General features: G+C 36.1%; 3 protein-coding genes across 9 annotated transcripts in view; 1 reads left to right on the top strand and 2 right to left on the bottom strand.

Moving 5' to 3' along the window:
• The first annotated feature begins 624 nt into the window (after positions 1-624).
• coa5 (cytochrome C oxidase assembly factor 5) lies at positions 625-8,420 on the top strand. Its single transcript, NM_001161497.2, is given in 3 exon segments — positions 625-865; positions 2,117-2,200; positions 8,206-8,420. Coding segments are annotated over 3 exon segments (228 nt in total). The 5' UTR covers positions 625-763; the 3' UTR covers positions 8,248-8,420.
• A 1-nt stretch (position 8,421) lies between these two features.
• Positions 8,422-21,014, bottom strand: si:dkey-4e7.3. Of its 3 annotated transcripts, XM_087266259.1 has the most exons (8): positions 18,500-21,014; positions 17,330-17,352; positions 15,654-15,775; positions 14,002-14,186; positions 10,526-10,705; positions 10,334-10,445; positions 9,081-9,217; positions 8,422-8,989 (listed from the first exon to the last, which is right to left on the bottom strand). In XM_087266259.1, the coding sequence occupies exons 1-8, from the start codon at positions 18,536-18,538 to the stop codon at positions 8,642-8,644; spliced, it is 1,146 nt and encodes a 381-aa protein (XP_087122385.1). In that variant the 5' UTR covers positions 18,539-21,014; the 3' UTR covers positions 8,422-8,641.
• The window catches only part of inpp4aa (inositol polyphosphate-4-phosphatase type I Aa), a 149,911-nt gene continuing 147,146 nt past the window's right edge, over positions 20,302-23,066 (bottom strand). For 4 of the 5 annotated variants that reach the window (XR_015498949.1, XM_087267027.1, XM_087267028.1 and 1 more), the window contains 2 exons: positions 22,127-22,281; positions 20,302-21,914 (listed from right to left, as the gene is read on the bottom strand). Coding sequence is in view for 4 of the 5 variants with exons in the window: in XM_087267027.1 (XP_087123153.1) it covers positions 21,782-21,914; positions 22,127-22,281 (288 nt within the window). In the remaining variant the exon portion in view is untranslated. 5 annotated transcript variants of the gene reach the window in all.

Here is a 23,066-nt window from a genome sequence, read left to right as displayed (position 1 = left end):
TTACAATTTGTCAACGCTACATACTTGGTTTGACAGCTTAATTAATCATAGTTAAATGAACATTAACCATGGTTTATGTTAAATTGTTTTTGGCAGATTGATTACAATGGTGTATCAGAGGTGTGTGTTGGAAACATGGTTGTGTTTTAAAAGGTTATTAAAAATGTGGTTTTATTGTCAAAACATATGTGACAAACGTAATTTTACCGCCATCTCTTGGTGAATAGAAGTACCTTACACTGTATGACCGTCAAACACTTACATAATACAACTGAAAACAACGCAGATTGTGAACGGTGTAGCATTATTTTACATTATTATTTCTCTTTTTAAAAGGATAGTACAGACAAAACTGAGAATTATTTCTTTTATTCACCCTCCACGTTTTTTCAAACCTGTGTTGGGTTGGAGATATTTTGACTGTCTTTCCTACTTTTTTCGTTTCCCGTTTTCATTTTTTTTTTCAGAATATCTTCTTTTATGTTCAGCAGAATAAAGAAACTCGTTTGGAACCATTTGAGGGCGAGTACATTGTCATTATAAGAGTACTATCACTTTAATAAATGCTCGCGGAGATGTTAAACACTTGCGAACTACAATTCCCACAGTGCATTAATGTACCACTTCCGAATATACGTCATATTTAAAATGGCCGCTTTCATAATAATCTCGCGTTAGACATACCTGTAGTTTGTTTAGTCGTTTTTACCAAATTCCTACTCTAATATTTAGCTTTATTGTGCTCGGATGAAAGCTCTGCAGTATGCCCAAATATTATGAAGATAAAGAGGATGACGGCCGCGCCTGCTCTGGATTAAGAGAAGATTTTAAAGCCTGTCTCCTTCAGCATGACTGTGTAGTGAAGGTAACATCTCATTTATCAAACCAGCAGTGAGCTGTCAACCCCTGACGAAAGTTAAAACCTTTTTTATTATCGTAAACGTGTGGTAGACATGTTTTTGGTGCATTTATTACAACTTGTATTACCACATTTTGACGACAAATGTTCGACTGTGGTTAGTTTAGCAAAAGCACGTTAAATGTGTGGTTATCAAGGATTAAAAAACTGTAAACTTCAGTTTATCTCGTAGAAAATCCACGATTAGCTTTCGTAAAATGGTTTGTTTCTGGTAAAAGGGGTGTATTTTTTCAAAATGTGGACCTTTTTGCAGTTCTTCACCTAATTTTCCATTTATTTATAGGATTTCAATTCAGCGTTTGACTTTTTAGCACTATTTTTTAGCTAGATTAGTCATTGGTCATAACCACTTTTTTAAGAACCAAAATATTTCGTCAATATTTACAATAAATAGATATGAATAATACTTATTTTTAAAATACAAATTTATTACATAATATTGCATCATTAAAAAACGGAAATTGTTTTAATATAAATGAAAAATGGATATTGTCATCTAACGTTATTAGGCAAATAACAAACTGGCCTAATTTCCTCAATCAGAATTTGGCCATTTGAATAACAAAATGAATGAATGAAAATAAAACATAATACAATTAACAAAAACAACTTCATGATTTGTCTAGCCTTTGCTGTAAAAAAGTACATTTTATTGAAAATTCATGGATAACACAATAGCCAAATTAATATTTAAATTCATTTTAATATGAGCCACTTTTGGTTCTTACACCCGGGGGCGCAACTACAAATTTACTGAGGGGTTTGCGGTAATTAGGCAAGTTATTGTATAACGTTGGTTTATTCTGTGTAGACTATCGGGGGGGAAAAAATAGCTTAAAGGGGCTAATACTTTTGACCTTAAAATGGTTCATAAAAAAATTAAAAGCTGCTTTTATTTTTGCTGAAATAAAACAAAAAGACTTTCTCCAGAAGGAAAAATATTATCAGACATACTGTGAAAATTTCCCTGCTCTGTTAAACATTGTTTGGGAAATATATATATATATATATATATATATATATATATATATATATATATATATATATAAAATACATTTTATTTATTTTAATTCAAAGGGGGGTAATAATTTTGACTTCAACCTTATATGCAATCAGTGGCCAGTCACACAATCTAAAGTTCATTGTCAGGCATTTCCCCCAATTGTCTAAAATATGCTGGTGTCTGTTTGTCCACAGGAAGGCAAGAAGCCCAGCGAGTGTCTGAAGGAAGGACATTGCAGAAGCATGCAGGTGGCTTTCTTTGAGTGCAAGAGATCCATGGTCAGTAAATCTCCGGTCAAATGTGTGCAATTTACTTGTCTGAACTGCTTTAGAAAAAGGACCATGGTTGTCTGAGGTTTGACAGATTTAATTAATTTATGTGATACACTAGGGCTGTGCAATTAATCGAAAATTCAGTTTTGATTTTGGCTTCTAACGATTATAAAAAAAAAGCATTAATGGAGATGAAAGGATTATTGCATCATATACCGTCCCCTTTCCAGTTTTACACATTTGTTGCTTTGCAAAGCTCAGTTTCATGTGAACATTACTGAAAGCATGTACTGTAATGTAACGTTTGCAGCACAGAATGCGGCATTGCCGTACATTTAAAATCATTCATGTTTTTAAAAGCGCGAGAGAGATCGCATGCTGTTGTGTGTTACGCTCAGCCTCAAGGATGAGCAGAGCACACACATCTAAAGTCATCATGAGCGCTTTAATGGTCAAATAGTTGTCAAAATGCGGTGTTTAGCGATTATTCATATTAACCCTCATTTGTGTAAATAACAAACGAGTTGAGAATGAAAAGACACGTGAAGGAGAAATCATTAACAAAAAATGTAACAGCGCACAATATTCCTGCTGCCGAATGTTTTAATCATTAATCAAACAACAAATGGAGAAAATCCCTCACTGCTCCTGACTGAAGGACTTTTTTTTTGTGATCAACGTTTTATTGACTTTAGATTAACATAACTAAAAGACATTCAAACAACCAAACAGGGGAGGGGGAGCAACAGACGTTTCAAGAATTTTCAATCTGAAAGATTTACATTAAGAAAAAAAAAAAAAACTTTACATGGTCATTTCTTTAGATAGTCCAAAATGCTGGAAGAAAAGCATTGCCATGCATCAATGGTACTAGGTCTAGCCTTATTAATTTGTGCTATTAAAGCTGCACAAGTCACTATTTTAAGAAGGCTATGAATCCAAATATTTTTTGCACACATGTGTGGAGTAAACTAATTTTGTATGATTGTCTTCTTTGCAGCTGTAAAACCAGCAAACAACATTCTCTTCTTTAGTGTACTTGTACAGAAATTTGTATCATCATTGAGAAGACATACACCAGGATTAGACACATAATCAACTTGTGGTAAAAAGAAACTAAACAGAATTTACATGAGACCACAGGTCGGCAACAATTGGACATTCCCAAAACATTACCAGAGGATACAGTGTTACAGATATGACAGTTTTAGTTAGACTGCAGTTTCATTTTAAATCTCTTATAAGGAGTCGTGTATGCTCTATGTATAACTTTGAAATGAATAAGACGATGAGCTAAGTGTTTAGAGGTTAACATTAGGTTAGACCACATCCTGTCCCAGTCAATCGAAAAGTTCAAATCTGTTAGTTCACTATTCCATATAAGTTTGATAGAGAGAGGCTTTGCAATGTGATCATTAAGTTTGCTATATATTACTGAAACAGATGGTCGACCCGAGGGTGGTGCGATCCAATCCCTGACTGAAGGACTTTTGTAGCTATTATAAAGTTTTTCTTACAGTGAAGATGCTTATAGAACAGTGTGTTTTATATGTTATTCTATTGTATTTATTTCCTTTTTCTTATTTACAGGGAGGAAAATAACTAAATGTTTCCAGTTTAAGTCAAAATTATTAGCCCTTCTAAATTTTTTAGCGACCCTTCTCCCCATTTTCTGTTTTCATTTTATTTTAAAATTATTATATTATTCTTATTTTTTAATTCAACTATAGGGGTGCGGCCGGTTAGGGGGCCTAACAAGACAATGTGCCCAGGGGCCCCTGAGTTCTTAATCCGGGCCTGGTTAGGATAATTAGGCAAGTCAATGTATAACCGTAGTTATTTCTGCATTGATTAAAGTTATATATAGCTTAAGGGGACTAATAATATTGACCTTAAAATAGATTTAAAAAAAATTTAAACTGCTTTTATTCTAGCCAAAATAAACAAATAAACCTTTCTCCAGAAGAAAAAAAAAAATATTGTAGGAAATACTGCGAAAAATTCCTGAATCTGTTCAACATTATTTGGGAAAAATTTATATATATATATATAATAATTCACAAGAGGACGAATAATTTTGATTTTAACTGATAATCGTTTTGAATAATCTTGATTACAATTATGACCAAAATAATCTTGATTATGATTTTTCCCATAATGGAGCAGCCCTATGATCCACTAAAGCTCATGATTTAATTATGATTTCGATTTGAAACATTTGTATTTATGTAGGTTTTCTGAGCAAATTTTGCTGTGAAAACCTAAATAAATACAATGTCCAAATAGCTTGAAACTAGCCCAAAAATATATGCCACCAGCCATTAATAAAATACATTTTAAATTATGCATTACTTAGTTTCCTAATTGAATATAATCAATATATTAGTTATTATAAGGATTATTTTATCATGGAAAACTTCCTTAAAGGCGTAGTTCACCCAAAAATGAAGATTCACTCACTCTTGAATCGTTCCAAATCAAGTTTCTTTTCTCTGTTGAACACACATAAAAAGATATTTTGAAATAAGCTTATAACCACTACTATGGAAGTCAAAGGTTACAGGTTTCCAAAATCTTTCAAAATATCTTCTTTTGTGTTTGACAGAAGATAGAAACTCAGACAGGTTTGGAAGCACTTGAGGGTGAGTAAAGGATGACAGTGTTTTCAGCTTTTGGGTGTTGTCTCTCTCTCTGGTGTGGTGCTGTTTAGTTCAAAATGTAAAGGATTAGTGCAGGGGTCACCAATCTCGTTCCTGGAGGTCCGGTGACCTGCAGCATTTAGCTCCAACTTGCCTCAACACACCTGCCTGGGTGTTTCAAGTATACCTAGTAAGACCTTGATTAGGTTCAGGTGTGTTTGATTAGGGTTGGAGCTAAAATCTGCAGGACACCGGCCCTCCAGAAACAAGTTTGGTGATCCGTGGATTAGTGCAAATGCAGAACAACTCTGGTGGAAGTGACCTTACTTAGTTTTAGCATCATAGGATGACATGTAATTGACACAATATATCAAAACATGAACCTGGAGAGAAAAAAACAGCTCGCAGGAAGTGATTAAAAGTAGCTAAATTCCCCAGGAAAATCACAGACTTGGCAACCTGGATATACTGTACATTCACCGGCCACTACAATAGGTTCAGTTTGCCAACACCGAGTTAGAGGCCATTTTGCTGTTAGAAACAGCCGTAATTCTAAAGTGCTGAAAACATACCTTATAGATTTTGGTCCATGTTGACTTGAGGTAATCGCACGGATTCAGATTTTTCGGCTGCACATCCAAGACCTTTAAATCTCCAGATCTCAACTTGAAGAAGTTTTTCCCCAACTGTGTTCCTGGAGGCTCACAGACAGCACATATTTTGGATGTTTCCCCTATCGGACACATTCGTTTCAGGTTTTGGTGTCTCCGCAGTTGATTCAGGTGTGTTTGATTAGAGGTTAAAAATGTGTACCGTCGGTGAGCCTTCAGGAACAGGGTTGGGGAAAAACTGATATAGGTTGAGAAGTCATTCGAGTTTAGGGAACTAAGTTGTTCTGGAAACAGTTTGACATTGACAATTTGTGCTATGTGATATGGTGCATTATCTTGCTTGAAGTAGCATCACAAGAAATGCACACTGTGGTCATTAAATGACGGCAAATATTGATTAATCTGTGTACTGCAGCAGAAATTAAAACCCAAAACCAGGCACCCAACCTTTATTTTCTCCTTTTTTCAGTAGTTGAATCTGTGTGAACTGTAGGCTCAGTTTGGTGGTGTTTGCTGAGAAGAGTTGGTGTTGTAGGAAACTCAGAAGTGACATCTTTTTCCTTATCAATGCACAGACCAAGCAAACACTTAGGTGTTCTTCAAGCAGGATTCTTTATTGCGAACATGCTGGTTGTGCTGCAGTCATCCAAGTCTATTTAGAGCAGTATTGCATGATATTTAATAAGCATTCAGTGGGCGGTCCTTAAAGGTGTTGACTCTTAAAAGACACTTCAGCAATGATGTTCCCTTCAGCTAACAATACCGGATAATGCAAACAGCACCAGGGGTGTATTCCAGAAAGCAGGTTATGTGACATACCTGGTTAAGTTTAAGAGTAAGTGGGTGGATAACCTCAGCTTTTGGTTTTAAAAATGGAGTTAACTGTTGGGGTGTGTTAACTAACTTTAGCAACTTTACTCTCTGAAGATAACCTGCTCCGAAGCAGTTTATGTTCCAGAATTTGTTTGTTTCAGAGTTTACTGAGCTTTGCGTGTTCTTTTGATGACAACTTCAATGGATGTAGAAGCACAGATGTACGAGTTTTTTCATTGTGAGAGGGTTATTAGTGCATACTTCTTTTCATAACCAAATTAATGTTTGTGTGAGCTTTGTCGTTTTTCAAAAGAATCGTTAATGTAGTTAACAAACCTTTTAAACGGAGTTTGAGTTGGTTAACTCCAAGTTGATTGACTCAACTCAGATCAGCTGTTATAAAACTGAAAACTCTTGAGTTTTTATTCTCGGTAAATCAACTCAAGTTTAAAGGGCCATGAAACCCCCTCGTTTCAGCAGGGTGTTTTTCACACCTCTACTTTGGAAAAAGTCAGAAAAGTGGACGTGTTCAGCTTTGTTTAGGGGGGGAGTGTCGGAGGAAGAAAAGAGGCATGGTGTGGGAGTGTCTATTTGGGCGTGCTGAGTGTTAGAGTCAAAATACACACACACAGGGGACAAAGTGACTGTGTTTACGTTGACATCTGTTGTCGAATTATTTGCCAAATTATTAAATGGTGGACTTTAACTGCAGTTTGGCTCTTTCATTCAGGGAATTCATTCATGTCCCTCGCGACAAACAAGATATTTGATTCGAGGAACTGCTCTAAGCGTGTATTTTTCATGCAATGTTTGATACCGCACGGCGAATGAGAGAAAAAAAAAACTCAGCATTTCCTGGAAACTTAGATGCACACAGCAGGTAGCGTCAGAAAGCCGCGTGTGTTATTCCGGTCACAAAATACAGCAAAAATCCTACACGAGGTTAAAGTTTGGTTGTGGTGCTAACATGTTTACACTCGGTGCAATAGTTTGTTCGATACGAACAAACTGAAAAAATAAAGAGCACTGGTCGCTCACTTACCAAATCTGTAGAGACAGGACAATCACCAGCAACTAGAGCCGCGTCTTTATTAAGAGGAGACTACAAGCGAATCCGGATCTCAGCGTTTGCAGATGAGAACAGCTCTCAGGTAAACTCTCAGGTGTTGTCGAGCGTCGCGTACACTGTTAATCCACACGTGACTCCAGCTGAGCTCTCACAGAGAGAAAATGTAAACAAAACCTAACGGCAGCAAACTATAAAAGCAACACTTCACGCTCAACGTGGCGTCTCTGTCGTCTAAACACTGACAGTAATGAATATTAATGAAGTTGCACAATAGAGCGCGCTGATTGGTTTGAACCAAGCTTTACTCATACATTAATGCAACACACTGTAAGACGTAATAAGACACTCTGGCACTGACGTCCAGTACGAATTTGCTTGAAATAACGCAAAAACAACCAATTTACACTTTTTAGTGAGATATAAGTGTCCTAATAGTGTTTTTAGCAGTGTGGGACACATATACGACTGTCAATAGCTCAAAAAATGTGTTTTGGTGTTTCGTGACCCTTTAAACGTGTAAAAGGTTATAGTTCAAGTTTAAACTTCGAGTTGGTTGAACCACCTTACTGAAACAGGCCCCAGGTGACAGTTGAGGCTGGTTGAAGCTAAACTATGCAGAGTTGTGGCCCTCCAGGAATTGAGTTTGAGACCATTGGTCTAAATAGACACTGCGATAGTGCAATAAATAACAACGGTCATTAAAAAAAAATCTGCCAATAATATAAATTTCATTTTTTACATTTTTCTAATTTCCATTGTAAAGTTTTCATAAACATTTCATGAAATACCTTTGTCATTTTAAAGTAGTTTTTAGAGCACATGCTGAGATGGGAAAGATGTCTTTTTATATTAAAATTCTCTGTTCTTTTGTCATTCTAGCTGGACACCCGATCTCGATTCAGAGGCAGAAAAGGAGAATGAAAATCACCCACCTTGTGTTTTGAATGAAGATGCTGTGTCTTTCTGCTTCACACACATTTGCTTGTAGAGAAAAACTGCTGTCGTTGACTTATGAGACTCTCTTGAACTGCACCAATGTCATCAAATAAAATAAAGTGTTTTCCAGTTCTGAATAATATTTCATCTGAACAAAAGTTAAACCAGTAGTATTTTAATTATAAAAATGTACTTCATCTAACATTCAACAAACGTTTTTTATCCAAACCAACTATGCGGGAATGGTTTTCAGTCATCATGAGTTTATAATCACATAATATAGCCAACAGCAATTGATTATTAACGTGTGTATATAATAGCCAATAGCAATTGATTATCAACATGTATATAATACTATATACAGCTATGGATGTCAGCATTATTTTAAAGCGTTCATCAGGAGCTCTTTAAACCTCTCTAAGTCTACCTTCTTGAGGATGTGGGCTTTGTGAGTCTTCTGCAGGAGATCCAGATGATCCACCACCATCATGCCGCGGCAGCAGTTTCCCGCCAGCTCCACCGTCACGGCTCTCTCTTGACTTTCCAGGATGATGGTGTCATCAATGGCCGCCGCGATGGCGTAAGAGTCACAGGAGATGAAGCCCTGTCCTGCCACCAGCTCCTTCTCGATCCTCTCGCTGTAGCTGTTCTTCATGCTGTGCTGGAAGATCTGCTTCATGAAGCGAGCTTTATCCGTGTCCTGCGCCAGCCAACCGTCACAGAACTCCTGAAATCCGCACATGCAGAGAGTGAGATGCACAAGTTGTATTATCATTATACAAGCATGTTTATATTTCATGGAGACGTGGATTGATTACCCAGGGTAATTTACTGTGGCAGGTGAACTCCCAGGCTGCAATGTAAACCGGGCAGGTGAACTCATTGAGGACAATATAAGCTGCTTCAGGATCAGCTGCAAAGTTGAACTCTCCACACATTGTGGTGTTTCCTCGAGCTACAGAAAAAAAGGTTGGATTAAATTAAAAATATAAATATAGATCAGTGTTTTCCAACCCTGTTCCTATATATATGTTGCTTTATTTAACCAGATAAAAACCCATTGAGATGAAGATCCCGTTTACAAGGGCGACCTGACCAAGAGGTCCGCAATCCACGACTTATGAAAAAAATAATAATAATAATAATTAATAGAAAAATTAATATAATACAAAAATACAGTTTAGTTGTTTTAGCTATACCACATTATCATATATTAAAGACACATACATTGAGCCCAGATAGTCATGCAGTGTGAAAACATCTGTGACACGACTACTTTCAAAATCATGCAGTCTGAACTCGGCATAAGGGGCACAGGGTAAATCAGCTCTTCTTTTTGTCATCGTGGCTGTTCATCAAGAAGATGACAAGGTCTGTTTGAGCCCAGGTCGACCATGGCTCGTTATTATATGTATATATATTCACGCTGTAAAAGATCTCTCAGCTGTGTATTTTAAACATGCTCTTTGTATTTTAAAAAGCTCTTTTGTTTTCATTCTGGCTTGTTGCGCAAGCGAATGACGTATCTCTGTAAACCAATAGCGTGTAGCTGCGCTTCTAGCTCTGCCTTTTGGTACCCATACTCGTGTTTGGTACTGTTTGGAAAGGGTGTGTTACTCTTCGATACGCCTTTTGACAGTGGAAACGGCCATAAAAGCATACGAAACCGAACTGTACCATACCACTCAGTGGAAACGGGCCAAAAATTAGATATTGTGCAGCCCTATAACGAAGTATCAAAAACGTCATTTTCTTGCGTTTTTAAAAACATCTGCATACAGATGACATTTTAAACTAAAACAATAATGAATTCTGTATGCCATGCAAGTAGGTGGCATTCTGAAAAGAAATACTATAATGTGAATGACAAACACTTGCACATGCTTATAAGCTGTAAACAGTACTGACTTGCACTTTGAAACCCACTTTTAAAAGTCTACACTTTCAGGCTCACTAAATTTATATAATCATGTATATTAATAGCCAAACAGCATAAACGGTGAAGTGTAAATGCCCCTAACACTAGATAAGCACTAAATAAAACAAAATGCTTCAAATATTCTAGACTCACAGTCAGTGTTGCCGCCCATAATGTAAAGGCCTTTGAGTTTTTGTGGTAATGAGGGGTCGAGTTTGACTGCCAGAGCCACATTGGTCAGTGGTGCCGTGGCCACTAAAGACACCTAGAGGAAGCAGAACACAAGATAAAACACTTGACCGTATAGCATTTCTAAAAAATATCCTGTCCTATAACCAAACAGACCTCTCCGGGGTTCTCATTGACTATTCGGATCATTGCAGACACTGCGCCTTCCTTCTGGACAAGATCCAGACCAGGAGCTTCAGGGTCCGGTGCGTCCCCCAGTCCATCTTTACCATGAAAGTCTCCAGTGCCGACTACCTGTCCCAGTAGAGGTTTATTTGCTCCACGAAACACAGGAATCTAGAGCAGCACACACACACAATCAGGTTAAATTATTATCATAAAGTTCATGTGCTGGACATTAATACATTACAATGCAGGTTGTTCTGAGAGCCATTTAAAGGGACAGATCACCTAAAAATGTACATGTACTCATTCTCGAGTGGTTCCAGAACTTTGTTGAAAAAAATGATTTTCAGAATTTCTCTTTTCACTAGTAAACGAGTTTCTCTTTCACTAATATCAGTGAAAGTAATGTAGGGCGGCAACAACGAATCGATTAAATCGATAAAAATCGATTACTAAAAGCGCTGTCAACGAATTTCAAAAATCGATTCGTTGATTATAACAAAAAAACTTAAGTTAAGCGTGAAGCGGAGTGAACATGGTCTCTCACGTGCACTGATATAGAGTTTGAGAGTTAGACAAGGATGAGGAGGAAGGGAGCAACAGCAGGGTTAATATCTGCAGAATCCTTCTTTTGTTTCGTTTTGAATTGAGGACCGTTAAGTCCCTGGTGCTGATGCTTTACTTGTTATGCAGCTTGACAAGCATGACATGTTAGCGTTAGCTCGTTTACCTTTAGAGCGGCAACTGAAAAAAATCAAACTGAGCTTTTACGCAGTGTTTGGCACTGAGGCAGAGAGAGTTCACGCTGGGCTGAGCTCCCAGTAAGGGACAGTCGGAAAAGTGCTCATTTTACAGTTTTTTTTTATCGAAAACAAAACCAACCTACCCCCGCTGAGAAAGACGTGTCATATTTATGCACAATTATGCAGCGTTTTAACAACCTAATGCTTAATTTATGTTTTAAACATGCAAATACACTCAAGTACTAGTAAACAAAACATTTCTAAGAGTTTGTAAAACACAAGAGTCTAACGATCCATTCAAATATAATTTGCAGATGTGTTTTATTCATATCAGATACACATTACACATAATGAAAGCAACTAAAGTTGAATCTATTCTTCTCTAGGTTCACCAGCCACTTACTTGCATGTATTTGGGGAGTAACTGGTGAATTTACTTGCTGAATCCTGCGTGTTGTGTTTTTTATGAATGAGAAATGCGCGTCAGCAAGTAAACATGGCGTAGACCATCTCATGTTATGGATCACGATCACTTACACGTTTATGTGAACTGGTAAAATAAAAAATCTGTTTGAGATTACATCTCATTAAGATTATTTTTCTTACCCAATTCACAAATAATTTAACTTGTTTTAAGCAAACAATCACTTTATTTTTAGGTGTTTTTTCAGAAAAACAAGACATAATTTCTGATGCTATTTCATTTAGTATGTATCTTGATTTAAAAAAATATTTAGATATTTAGATTAAAAACGGGACAAAATTACTTATAATTATAACGTATGACAGCTCAGGGATTAGCTTTTTGAAATTAATGGTTAGAAATTAATGCTTTTCTTTTTTTATTCGATTCATCGATTAATCGATAAAAAATTGACAGATAAATTGATTATTTGAATAATCATTAGTTGCAGCCCTAGAGTAATGGATTGTTGGATGGAAACAATATTTTTAAATAGTTACCCGATTGGCTCACATAATTGAATCAATAATTCTGTCATCGATCCTGTGGTTGGTTTATCTCGGCTATCTGCATTGGCCTTGACATAGCGGCACATTCTCATTCTGAATCAGCAACCAGATTAAGCCTGGGTATGGATAAGATGATTAAACTAGGTCTAGCCAGTTCTTTTTTTTCTGATATTCTGGGTTTCTTAATTCTATTTTGTGCAACACCCCCTCAGGTAACCCCTAATGACATCTATAGTATGAAAATTATACACTATGGAGGTCAATGACTACCCATTTCCAACATTCTTTAAGTTATGTGCTTTTATGTTCAACAGGAAAAAAGAAAACAGGTTTGAAACAAGTGGAGGGTGAGAATGATGGCAGAATTTGTATTTTTTAAAGTTCAAAATAGCTTCTATAAACGACTGTGGATATTATAAATGATCAAATACTGAGCATAAAGAAAGAAGGATAATTCTACTCTCCTCTACAGTAAAGTTTGTGATTGTGACAGTGTGTTATATTGGGAAAACAAGAATGGACTGGTGATCCCATTCCGGGATAATCAACTCTTTCAATTACGATAAGATGACAGTCATGCGCTTCAAAAACAATACTCTGCATTATTTCTTGTCATCGAGAAAACTGAGCTAAATAAGTAAACAACGGCTGACCGATTACATTTATAGTATCTGGTATGCTTACATGGAATTTGAGCAATAATTTCCCATAACCTTTCATGATGGGATTTCTGGACTGTCTTTGTTTGTTGTTAACTAGAATAAGGTAAAGGGATAGTTCGCCTTAAAATGAAAATGTACTCTCTTTTTATTCTCCCTCAACAACTGTCATCCACAGTAGGAAAAACAACTACTATGCAAGTTAATGGTTACAGGTTGGTTACAGGTATATATATATACACTTGTTTTATACTTTATATAAATATATGTGTGTGTGTGTAATCATCTTTTTTCACATTGTCATTATGGGGTATTGTGTGTGTGTGTAGAATTGAGGCAATAAATGAGTTTATTCCATTTTAGAATAAGGCTGTAACATAAAAAAATGTGGAAAAAGTGAAGCGCTATGAACACTTTCTAGATGTACTGTAAATGAGTACACCTCTCACAATTTTTTCATTTTAAATTCATATTTTTGATAGGAAGCTATTCAATATTATATTTGTGCAAATAAATTAAAATAGTCAGGACTGAAGCCAAATCTGGAGCTTTTCTAACAAAAATAACTTACGACAATGGTCCAAAAACTAGTACACCCACATTTATATATTATAGAACAATTATTAAATACTAATTTAAAAAAAAGGAAAAATTTAATTGAAATTTTGTAGGTAGTAATTTATTTTTGCAATATTTTGTATGAATATAATTGTTTTATCTTTCAATGTCTAATTATGTTTGGTGACTAAAATATTAATTTAGTAAATATATCTGTTTATTAAATCTGTTTTGTTTAAATGCACAAAAAAGCATCACCTATATTCACTGAGAAATGGATCAAAATGAGCTGCACTCAATTATGAATATGCTAAATATGCAGAGTTTTTGGAATATCAAGTTTTGGTACACTAAATGAAAAATGAGCCATTCTCTTCTATAAATCAAGGTAGGACTTTCAACAATTAATACAATTACACAGGACACTTTAATGTGCAGAGAAAATTGTCGCACTTTTTTAAAGCTTGAAACCCCCTTTTCTACTTTTACCCACATACTTATGTTTTTTTTTTTTTCCAGTATACCACCATCTTACCTCCAGATGCTTACAGACTTTGAGAATGCGCAGGACGTTCTTGCACACATTCTCCACTGACGTGTTGCCATGAACGCAGCTGATGCCCAGGATCTGCACGCCAGGCACTGCCAAAGCCATCATGATAGCCTGAGCATCATCCACACCACAGTCCACGTCCACAAACAGCTTCTTCATGCTGAGTTCTGGGCAAACAAGTGTTCAAAACAGCTGCTGGTTAAATATCTGGACTGGTAAAATTCAATTGAAATCAAATCACTGTACATTAATTTAGCTTTTGATCTCTCTCTCAATACATACAGTATACAGTGGGTACAGCTTTCTACCCATTCTACAGCTTGATTTTGTTTCTTTGAAAGCGTTTGAGTTTCCTTGGCTATGTTTTGGATCATTGTCTTGCTGAAATGTCCACCATGGCTTCATCCTATCATCCTGATAATGTAGATGTTGAACTGAAGTAGCAAATATTCATTTACACTGAGGAAGGGCAGAGAGTTACTGAAGAACTACTGAGAGATTTCAGCTGCTGTCTGGGCTTTCAGTGCCTTTCTACACCTCCCTTTGTTTATGTGTTCAATACTTTCTCCCTGTGTCATTTCATGAAAATGGTGACGTGTTCAATATAGTTTATATAAAAATATGTATGTATGTACACAGACACATACACACTATTTAACATATCTATCTATCTATCTATCTATCTATCTATCTATCTATCTATCTATCTATCTATCTATCTATCTATCTATCTGAGCAATTTGATGCAAATGTCAACCTTGCTATAAAAAATAATTAAGTTTTCGTCAAAATATTGAAACTGTTCCTGCGTTTTTTGGTGTGTAAGCAAATATTTTACAGTGCTTCAAAAATACTCAGAAATGTCTGTTAATGTTTTCAAACTATTATATTTGATTTACCAAAATCACACAAGTGCCAATTTCACATCTGTCACATCCATAATGAAGAGATGTCACATCTATAACGCAGATTTTTTCCTCATAAATGTAAAAAATGTCAAATAAAATAAAATTAATCATTTTTATTTTCTAGGAAGGCAACTCTTATCCTTTTAATTAGCATTAATTCCTTTGGGTTGTGCAGTTTAATTAACAGAATTTCTACAAAGTATGTTGTATACTGTACACTTGCAGACTTTTTTTGGTCACATTTAATGTTTATTTTCCTCGTTCAAAATCTAAAAATTGTTAACAGATCGATATATTTCTGGTCCTTTAACTCGGTGGTTAGTTGTTTTGGAAAACATAAATCGATGTTTCAATATAATGTTAACATATACTCTGTGAATTCAAGAATTGGCGGATGAGTAAACGATGGCAGAATTGAAATTGTGTGATGAACTACCCCTTTATTGATTAAACACAAATTAAAGATAGAAACTTCGAATCTCAAGCAAAACCAAACTTAATTTCTTTCTTTTCTTTTGTAGGTTAAAATATAAAAACAAAAAAGCATTCGTTTACAGTCGTCTTAGCTCATATTTGCGTTACCAAGAGTGTCACTATTCATTCTGGTGGACACTGTATTTTACTGTAAACTGTGGATACTTCAAGTCAACATGTCAGTCAATTACATGACTAATTGGTAGCGTACTGATTACAAATTTGCATGAACTTGGAGGATTCTTCTCTTACCTGTAACGTTAGAAAAGTGTCGCAGGCTGCAGGTGTTGGTGAGAGACTCCTGAAAGCGGTCACGTTTTATGGTGTCCTCGTGCTCTCCGTGTCTGGAACAACCGTCAGGAGAACCTTTGGAGCTTTGAGTAATTCGTTACGTAACCGTGATTAATTTAATGTTTTAGTAAGGTAATACAGTCAAAACAACTATAAATGTTTACCGGTTTCTGGCTAATCCATGAATCAGTTTCCTTGTAAGAAACGCTTTTCTTAAAATATATCTAAATCGTAGGGAAGATAACATTTACGTAAAAAATTGCACGTACATGCACTTTAATATTGCTTTGCTAAACACTAAGCAGAACACAGAGCGTAGAAAAGTCCGCAAACTTGACTTCCCAGTTAACTGTTTAACAGAATGATTCGCAGACGTGATTCGTGTTACTTTTCTCCACGCTGATCAGAGCGGACCAATCACAGTTGTCTGAAATTTCAAAATAAAACTTCTTTTACAGACTGAGCTAAACTCTGAACCTCAACTCTGAAAACTGGACTGAGTTTCAATTTACAAGAACTTCTATGTTAAGCTGTTTTGACACAAACTACATTGTAAAAGCACTATATAAATAAACATGAATTGAATTATAATATTAATGAAAAATCATGTTATTTATGACGTCTGGACATAGACATTTGTATAACTGTTGATATTCTACTACATTTATTATATTACATTGTTACATTATCAAAAAATATTATAAGCTGTCGATATTTTGGTAAAAACCAGTATGAATATTTTTCTAAATGATGCAAAATGGTGCATAAATTCTTTTATTAAAATGATAATTTGTGTGTGTGTGTGTGTTTTTTCAGTGATTCTGCTTGTTAGGCACTGTTTAGGACCAATTCTCAATAACATTCTGTGCTTTAAAAGAAAAAATATAGATATTATTTGAGTGTGCTAACCTGTTGAAAATTCAATGTTGATTTTTCAAATCTCCGACTGTTGATTGAATGTTAATTCAATGAAGGTCTGATCTCTGGGTTGAGCTTTTACTAAATCTAAACTTCCAAATTGTATTTTCAAACTACATTAACTTTACATAAAAACTATTCAACTGTAGGCTACTTGTATCTAGGGCTGCAATTTACAATTATTTTAATAATCGATTAATCTGTTGATTATTTTTCGATTAATTGATGGATCGGATAAAAAAAAGAAAAGCATTCATTTCTAACCATTTATTTAAAAAAGCTCATTTCTGAGCTGTTATACTACTACTACTACTACTACTACTACTAATAATAATAATAATAATAATAATAATAATAATAATAATAATAATAACAATAAAAAAACAAAGTAGTTTTGTCCTGTTTTCAATCCAAATATCAAAATATTTTTAAATCAAGATAAATACTATACACATGATATAGCATCAGAAATTATGTCTTGTTCTCTAAAAAAACACTTAAAATTAAACGATTGTTTGCTAAAAACAAGTTAAATTACTTGTGAATTGGGTAAGAAAAATAATCTTAATTAGAAGTTTTACCAGTTCACATAAACGTGTAAGTGATCTTGATCTATAACGTGAGATGGTCTACGCCATGTTTACTTGCAGCCGCGCGTTTGCCTCATTCATAAAAACCACAACACGCAAGATTCAGCACATAAATTCACCAGTACTCACCAAATACATGCATGTTGGTGAACCTAGAGAAGAATAGATTCAACTTTAGTTACTTTCACTATGTGTAATGTGTATCTGATATGAATAAAACACATCTGCAAATTATATTTGAATGGATTGTTAGACTCTCGTGTGTTTTACAAACTCTTAAAAATGTTTTGTTTTACTAGTACTTGTGTGTATTTACTTGTCTAAAACATAAATTAAGCATTAGGTTGCATAATTGTGATAATATGACACGTCTTTCTCAGCGGGGTTAAGTTGGTTTTGTTTTCGAAAAAAACGTAAGACGCACTTTTCCGACGGTTCCCTTACTGAGAGTTCTGCTTAGCGCCAGACACCAAATCTCAGGGTGCTTTCACACCTACACTTTTGTTTCGGAACATGTCTCGTTTGCCCAGTTAGCGGGGTTCGTTTGGCATATGTGAACAGGGCAATCGCGCTCTGTTCCGCGCCAAAGTAATCGCTCTGAGATCGCTTGAATGAGGTGGTCTCGGCTCGATTGAAACGAACCCTGGAGCGGTTCGATTACAGTGAGAAAGCGATCCGATCCGAGCGCGGTTATATCACAGTGTTTTATGGATATGTAATAGGCTTACGGCCATATGAAGAGAGAATTATGAGTATGGCGGGAAGTTTCGCGAGTCTCCGGATGCCCGCAAACGAGTGATGATCTCCCGGTAATCTCACGTCTCCCTCCCGGTCCTCAAATAGGCATCGTCGCGCACCCTTTTCTCACCTCCCCACCGCGTCTCTCCTCAGACACGTCACGCGCGCACCCTGTCAATCACCATCAAACCACCACCTCTCCTGAAAGCTTAGCGGGACGCTGCAAAATAAACCCTGACACTCTGACCAATGTAGGGAGAGTTTACTCGCACGTGACTTGTTTTAGCTCTTTTGGTCCGATTAGAAACTTTGCAGTGTGAAAGCAAACCGCTCCAAGAGCAAAGAGCAACAATGTAACAATTGTAATCTCTGTTTCGGAACAACTGAATCGATTCACAGGTGTGAAAGCACCCTCAGTTTTTTCAGTTGCCGCTCTAAATGTAAACGAGCTAACGCTAACTTGTCATGCTTGTCAAGCTGGATAACAAGTAAAACATCAGCACCAGGGACTCAACGGTCCTCACGTCAAAACAACAAAAGTAGGATTCTGTAGATATTTACCAAGCTGTTGCTCCCTTCCTCTTCATCCTTGTTGTCCATGAGGAGCCAAACTCTGTATCAGTGCGCGACAGAGACCGTGTTCACTCCGCTCCACGCTGAACTAAAGTGTTTTTTTAATAATCGAACGACCCTGTCGTGTGACACAACGAATCCATTACGAAATTTGTTGGCAACGTAATCGATTTTTATTGACTTAATCGATTCGTTGTTGCAGCCCTACAATAGCAGACTATAGAACATAGGTCTCATAGTTATGTCAGTAAAGGACACACACACATCGCAAAATGCGGAAGTTTGTTTCTTTCCATTTGGCGTATGTTATTTAATTCCATAACACTCTCACTAGTCTTTACTCCTTGTTTGCGTCTAATACCCCAGTTTGTCACGAGGGCAGAAATGTTCATAAATGAATGTGAAACTGCCAAACTGCAGTTAAAGTCGCCCAAAATTACAGGAAACTCATGAAAGCACTTCACGTAAACACCTTAATTATATTATTGTCTATTAGGCAAATAACTGGCAATGCAGTGGCGTAGTGGGTAGCACGTTCGCCTCACAACAAGAAGGTCGCTGGGTCGCTGGTTCAAGCCTCGGCTCATTTGGCGTTTCTTGTTGGAGTTTGCATGTTCTCCCTGTGTTCACGTGGGTTTCCTCCGGGTGCTCCGGTTTCCCCCACAGTCCAAAGACATGTGGTACAGGTGAATTGGGTAGGCTAAATTGTCCGTCGTGTATGAGTGTGTGTGTGAATGTTTCCCAGAGATGGGTTGCGGCTGGAAGGGCATCTGCTGTGTAAAAACTTGCTGGATAAGTTGGCGGTTCATTCCGCTGTGGCGACCCCGGATTAATAAAGGGACTAAGCCGACAAGAAATGAATGAGGGCAAATAACTAGACTACAGATGTCCATGTAAGCGTAGTCAGTAGTTTCTTTGAAGTTAGTGGAAGATCCAGAAGGGCATCCTGCTGAATTGATTCAGAAGGGCACTTTTTTTGTCAGACGGTTTGACTTTCATTCATCGTTATTTATTTTAAAAAGCACCCAGTCCATTTTATTTGTGTATGTTTTACTCGAACGCATAAACTCTACAGGTGCCTGATAGTTAAATGTGGAGCTAACATAAATCAGATTCACTCTAGCGAACTGCATCATGCTAGCACGTCAGGTTTGATGTGGTAATATCACAGTAGAAATACACACACGTTCAAAGACTCGTTCTCGCCCCCTACAGTGCAATTTGGCAAGGTATACATCCGCGCTACAATATCAAAGTGAAAGTCATCTGCTTGCGTAGAACAGACCCAGCTCCCAACCCAACTTTGAGAATAGATTAACGGCGATATTTTTTTTTCTCACCCAATATGAGCCTGATCTCACGAGAAAACGTAAGTATTTTACGTTTTGCCAGTTTAGAGGCTAATTCGCATGAATTTGTACCAGTTCAGTCGTACGAAATTGTACGATTTTAAAAAGGAGGCGTGGCACCTAACCCCACCCCTAAACCCAACCGTCATTGGGGGATGAGCAAATCGTACTAAATTGTACAAATTAGATCGTACAAATTCATATGAAAAAGCCACTAAATCAAAAAGTTACGAATTGCCGTGAGATTGTGTTGGTTTATCGCCTTTTTTCATATTTATTTTGTGTCGTCACTTGTAGCTTTATATATACGGGAAGCTTCTGTATCCAAAACATTGTATGTGTGTGAAGCACACTTGTCAATAAACTGATTCTGATTCTGAAAAATAGACGAGTTTGCTGAAGATCTGACAATCGGTCCAGGAACAGACAGCAAACAGTTGCTTAAGGTTGGTGAATTCAATTTAATTCTTAAAGCTGTATGTTTGGAGGAAAGAGGCATTTTGTACAGCAAGGTATCCGAACATACATTCGAAAATAAAAACATACACTGAAAGACCAATAGGGCAGCATGCTCTTACAACACAGCAGTGCTTCAGCACTTACAACAGTGAAAAAGAACAACAACAGCTCTAGCATGGAAACATAAAAAAAGAAATCAAAAGATCCGTGTGGTAAAACAATCACATCATGTACGCTCAATGTGTAAACGGCTGACCATCCATGCGGTGCATCTGGTTAGAATTTAAAAGACTGTCTCAGCAGAGGTTAAGACACATGCTCATGTCTCCTGGCTGTAATATGCTATATAAACCAGGAACTGCAGTCCATTTGTGCAGAGATAAACGCTGATGATTTGAACCGAGATCATTACATGTACTTCTTACTATTATGCTTTGTAATGCAACGTCGATTATGGTCTGCGTTACAATGAAATAAATAATCTAAATGCACTCCTCTGCTTTACAAAAACTAAATATTCCTCGCATTTTAGAAGCACCCTGCATCCTTTTAGATCATAACTGAATCTCATATCAATGCCTAACAAAACAAAACTACAGTCAATGAACATATGGATAGTGTCTTATTCACAGATATCCTTACAAAGAATGTATGTTCACACAGTATGCTCGCTTGTACTGAGGCTAGCTGTGCTTGGCAATATTTTGAGGAAACGTGTCCTCTTAAAACTCTACAACCCGTACAACGCACAGTCAGGAGAGGGGGGGGGAAAGGCCTGCGTTAAAGCGCTAACACTCTTAAAGAGAGAGTCTTACAGTAACGAAATAAACCACGTCACGAACAGACTGGAAGTATCTACATATCTATCTTAACACGTGAGTTTGGTGGACTCTCTTAAGGCAGCTAGTATCGTGTAGACTTGAAGTGATGATGAATAATCTGATCTTCTAAATCGTATGTCTCTGAGAACAAATCCACTACAGCACATACTGTATATATACGTCACCTATAACCTATTGAACCTTAAATACAATCTAAAGGATGATAAAACACAGATTTGCTTCTGAGTGCTGATAGACCTTTGTGTTTTAGTACAAAGATCATGCTGGAAAGCATTTAAAACGTGTGTATATATGTTAACTAAACACAGATTGAAAGAATTAGATGCTTTTGGGGGGTGTAAAACGCTTTGATATTCATGTATATATCGTTTCGTTTTAAATAACAGGCCTTCTTACCTGCTTTCAGTGCAACAATCTAGACGTTCGCTTGAACTTTCTTTCCCTATCTCTCCTTTCTTCTCGAAGCCAAGAGCTTTGGGGGATCTGAGAAACATTAACATTGTCATCTGGATGATAACCAGAGCCTATTACAGCATGACTGTGCGTAATAAAACTTTCCTTCAGATATGTGGTGATAAAGTAAGGAGGACGAGGGGGGAACATGCAGCTCTCGTCGCAGATCAGGTCTCCACTTTCCCGAAGGTTCCCTCTGGTGGTCTGTACTGCTTAGGGAAGGTCTTTAGCTGGAGCGAGTTGAAGGCGTATTTGCGGCTGCCCACGTTTTTCATGGTGTTTTCTCGTCGACAGCCCTCACTGTGGGACCGGAGAGGCAATTAAGATTGATACACTGTATAATAAAAGGCTTTTATAAAATAATGGCATTTTTATTGACTCATACAAAGCTTTTTTAAACAACTAAATGCTTTTTTGATTTTGTTAAAATCTTGTTTTCATCTGTAGAAAATATTTGAGAAAAATGCTAATGAAAACTATTAGGCTGAACACTGCTGTAAATCCAGTCTCACCTGCGCATACAGTCGAGGGCCTGCGTGAAGACCTGCGGGGCCATGCAGTGCTCACTCTGGAGGATCTGACACTGCTCCAGTGTCACCGACATGGCCGTCCGATCCTTTGCACTCTTGCAGCTGGTCACCCGCACACCATTCAGACGCCGACAAATCTTGAAACGAGTAAGGAAAAAATAATCATTCATTTGAATTCAGATGAATATCTGCAGCCCTGAGGTTTAACGCATTTATTATGAAGGGACAAAAGCTACAGGGGTTTCCCCAGTTGGAGGAATTATTATGTTATAACATATACAGTTGAAGTCAGAATTTTTAGCCCCCCTGAATTATTTGCAAAAATGAGTAAATAAATAAATAAATACATATTAAATACATAAATACAATAAAAGAAATCCATTTATAAAAATTAAATAAATTAAATAATTACAATAAAAATAAATCCATAAATAAAATTAAATATATACAATAAATATTAATAAATAAAAATGAGTAAATAAATAAATAAATAAAACCATATTAAATACATAAATACAATAAAAAATAAATCCATTAATAAAAAATAAATAAATAAAATAATTACAATAAAAATGAATCCAAAAATAAAAATACAATACAATAAAATAAATAAATGAAAATAAATAAGAAGATAAATAAATACATCAAATACAATACAAATGAATCCATTAATAAAAAAATAAAACATAAAATAATTACAATAAAATAACTAAAATATCTTATTTATAATAACTAAATAAATAAAAACAATAAAAATAAATAAATACAAAAAAAAAAAATAATAATAAAATAATTACAATAAAAAAATCCATACAAATTTAATTCAATAAAAAAAATCAATACAATAATAATAATAATAATAATAATAAAAATAATAAATACACAAATTAAAATAAATACAATAAAAATAAATACATAAATA

Source organism: Danio rerio, chromosome 9, assembly GCF_052040795.2.
Source record: "Danio rerio strain M-AB ecotype USA chromosome 9, GRCz13ab, whole genome shotgun sequence".
Lineage (NCBI taxonomy): Eukaryota > Metazoa > Chordata > Actinopteri > Cypriniformes > Danionidae > Danio > Danio rerio.
This window is presented reverse-complemented; position numbering and strand designations above follow the sequence as displayed.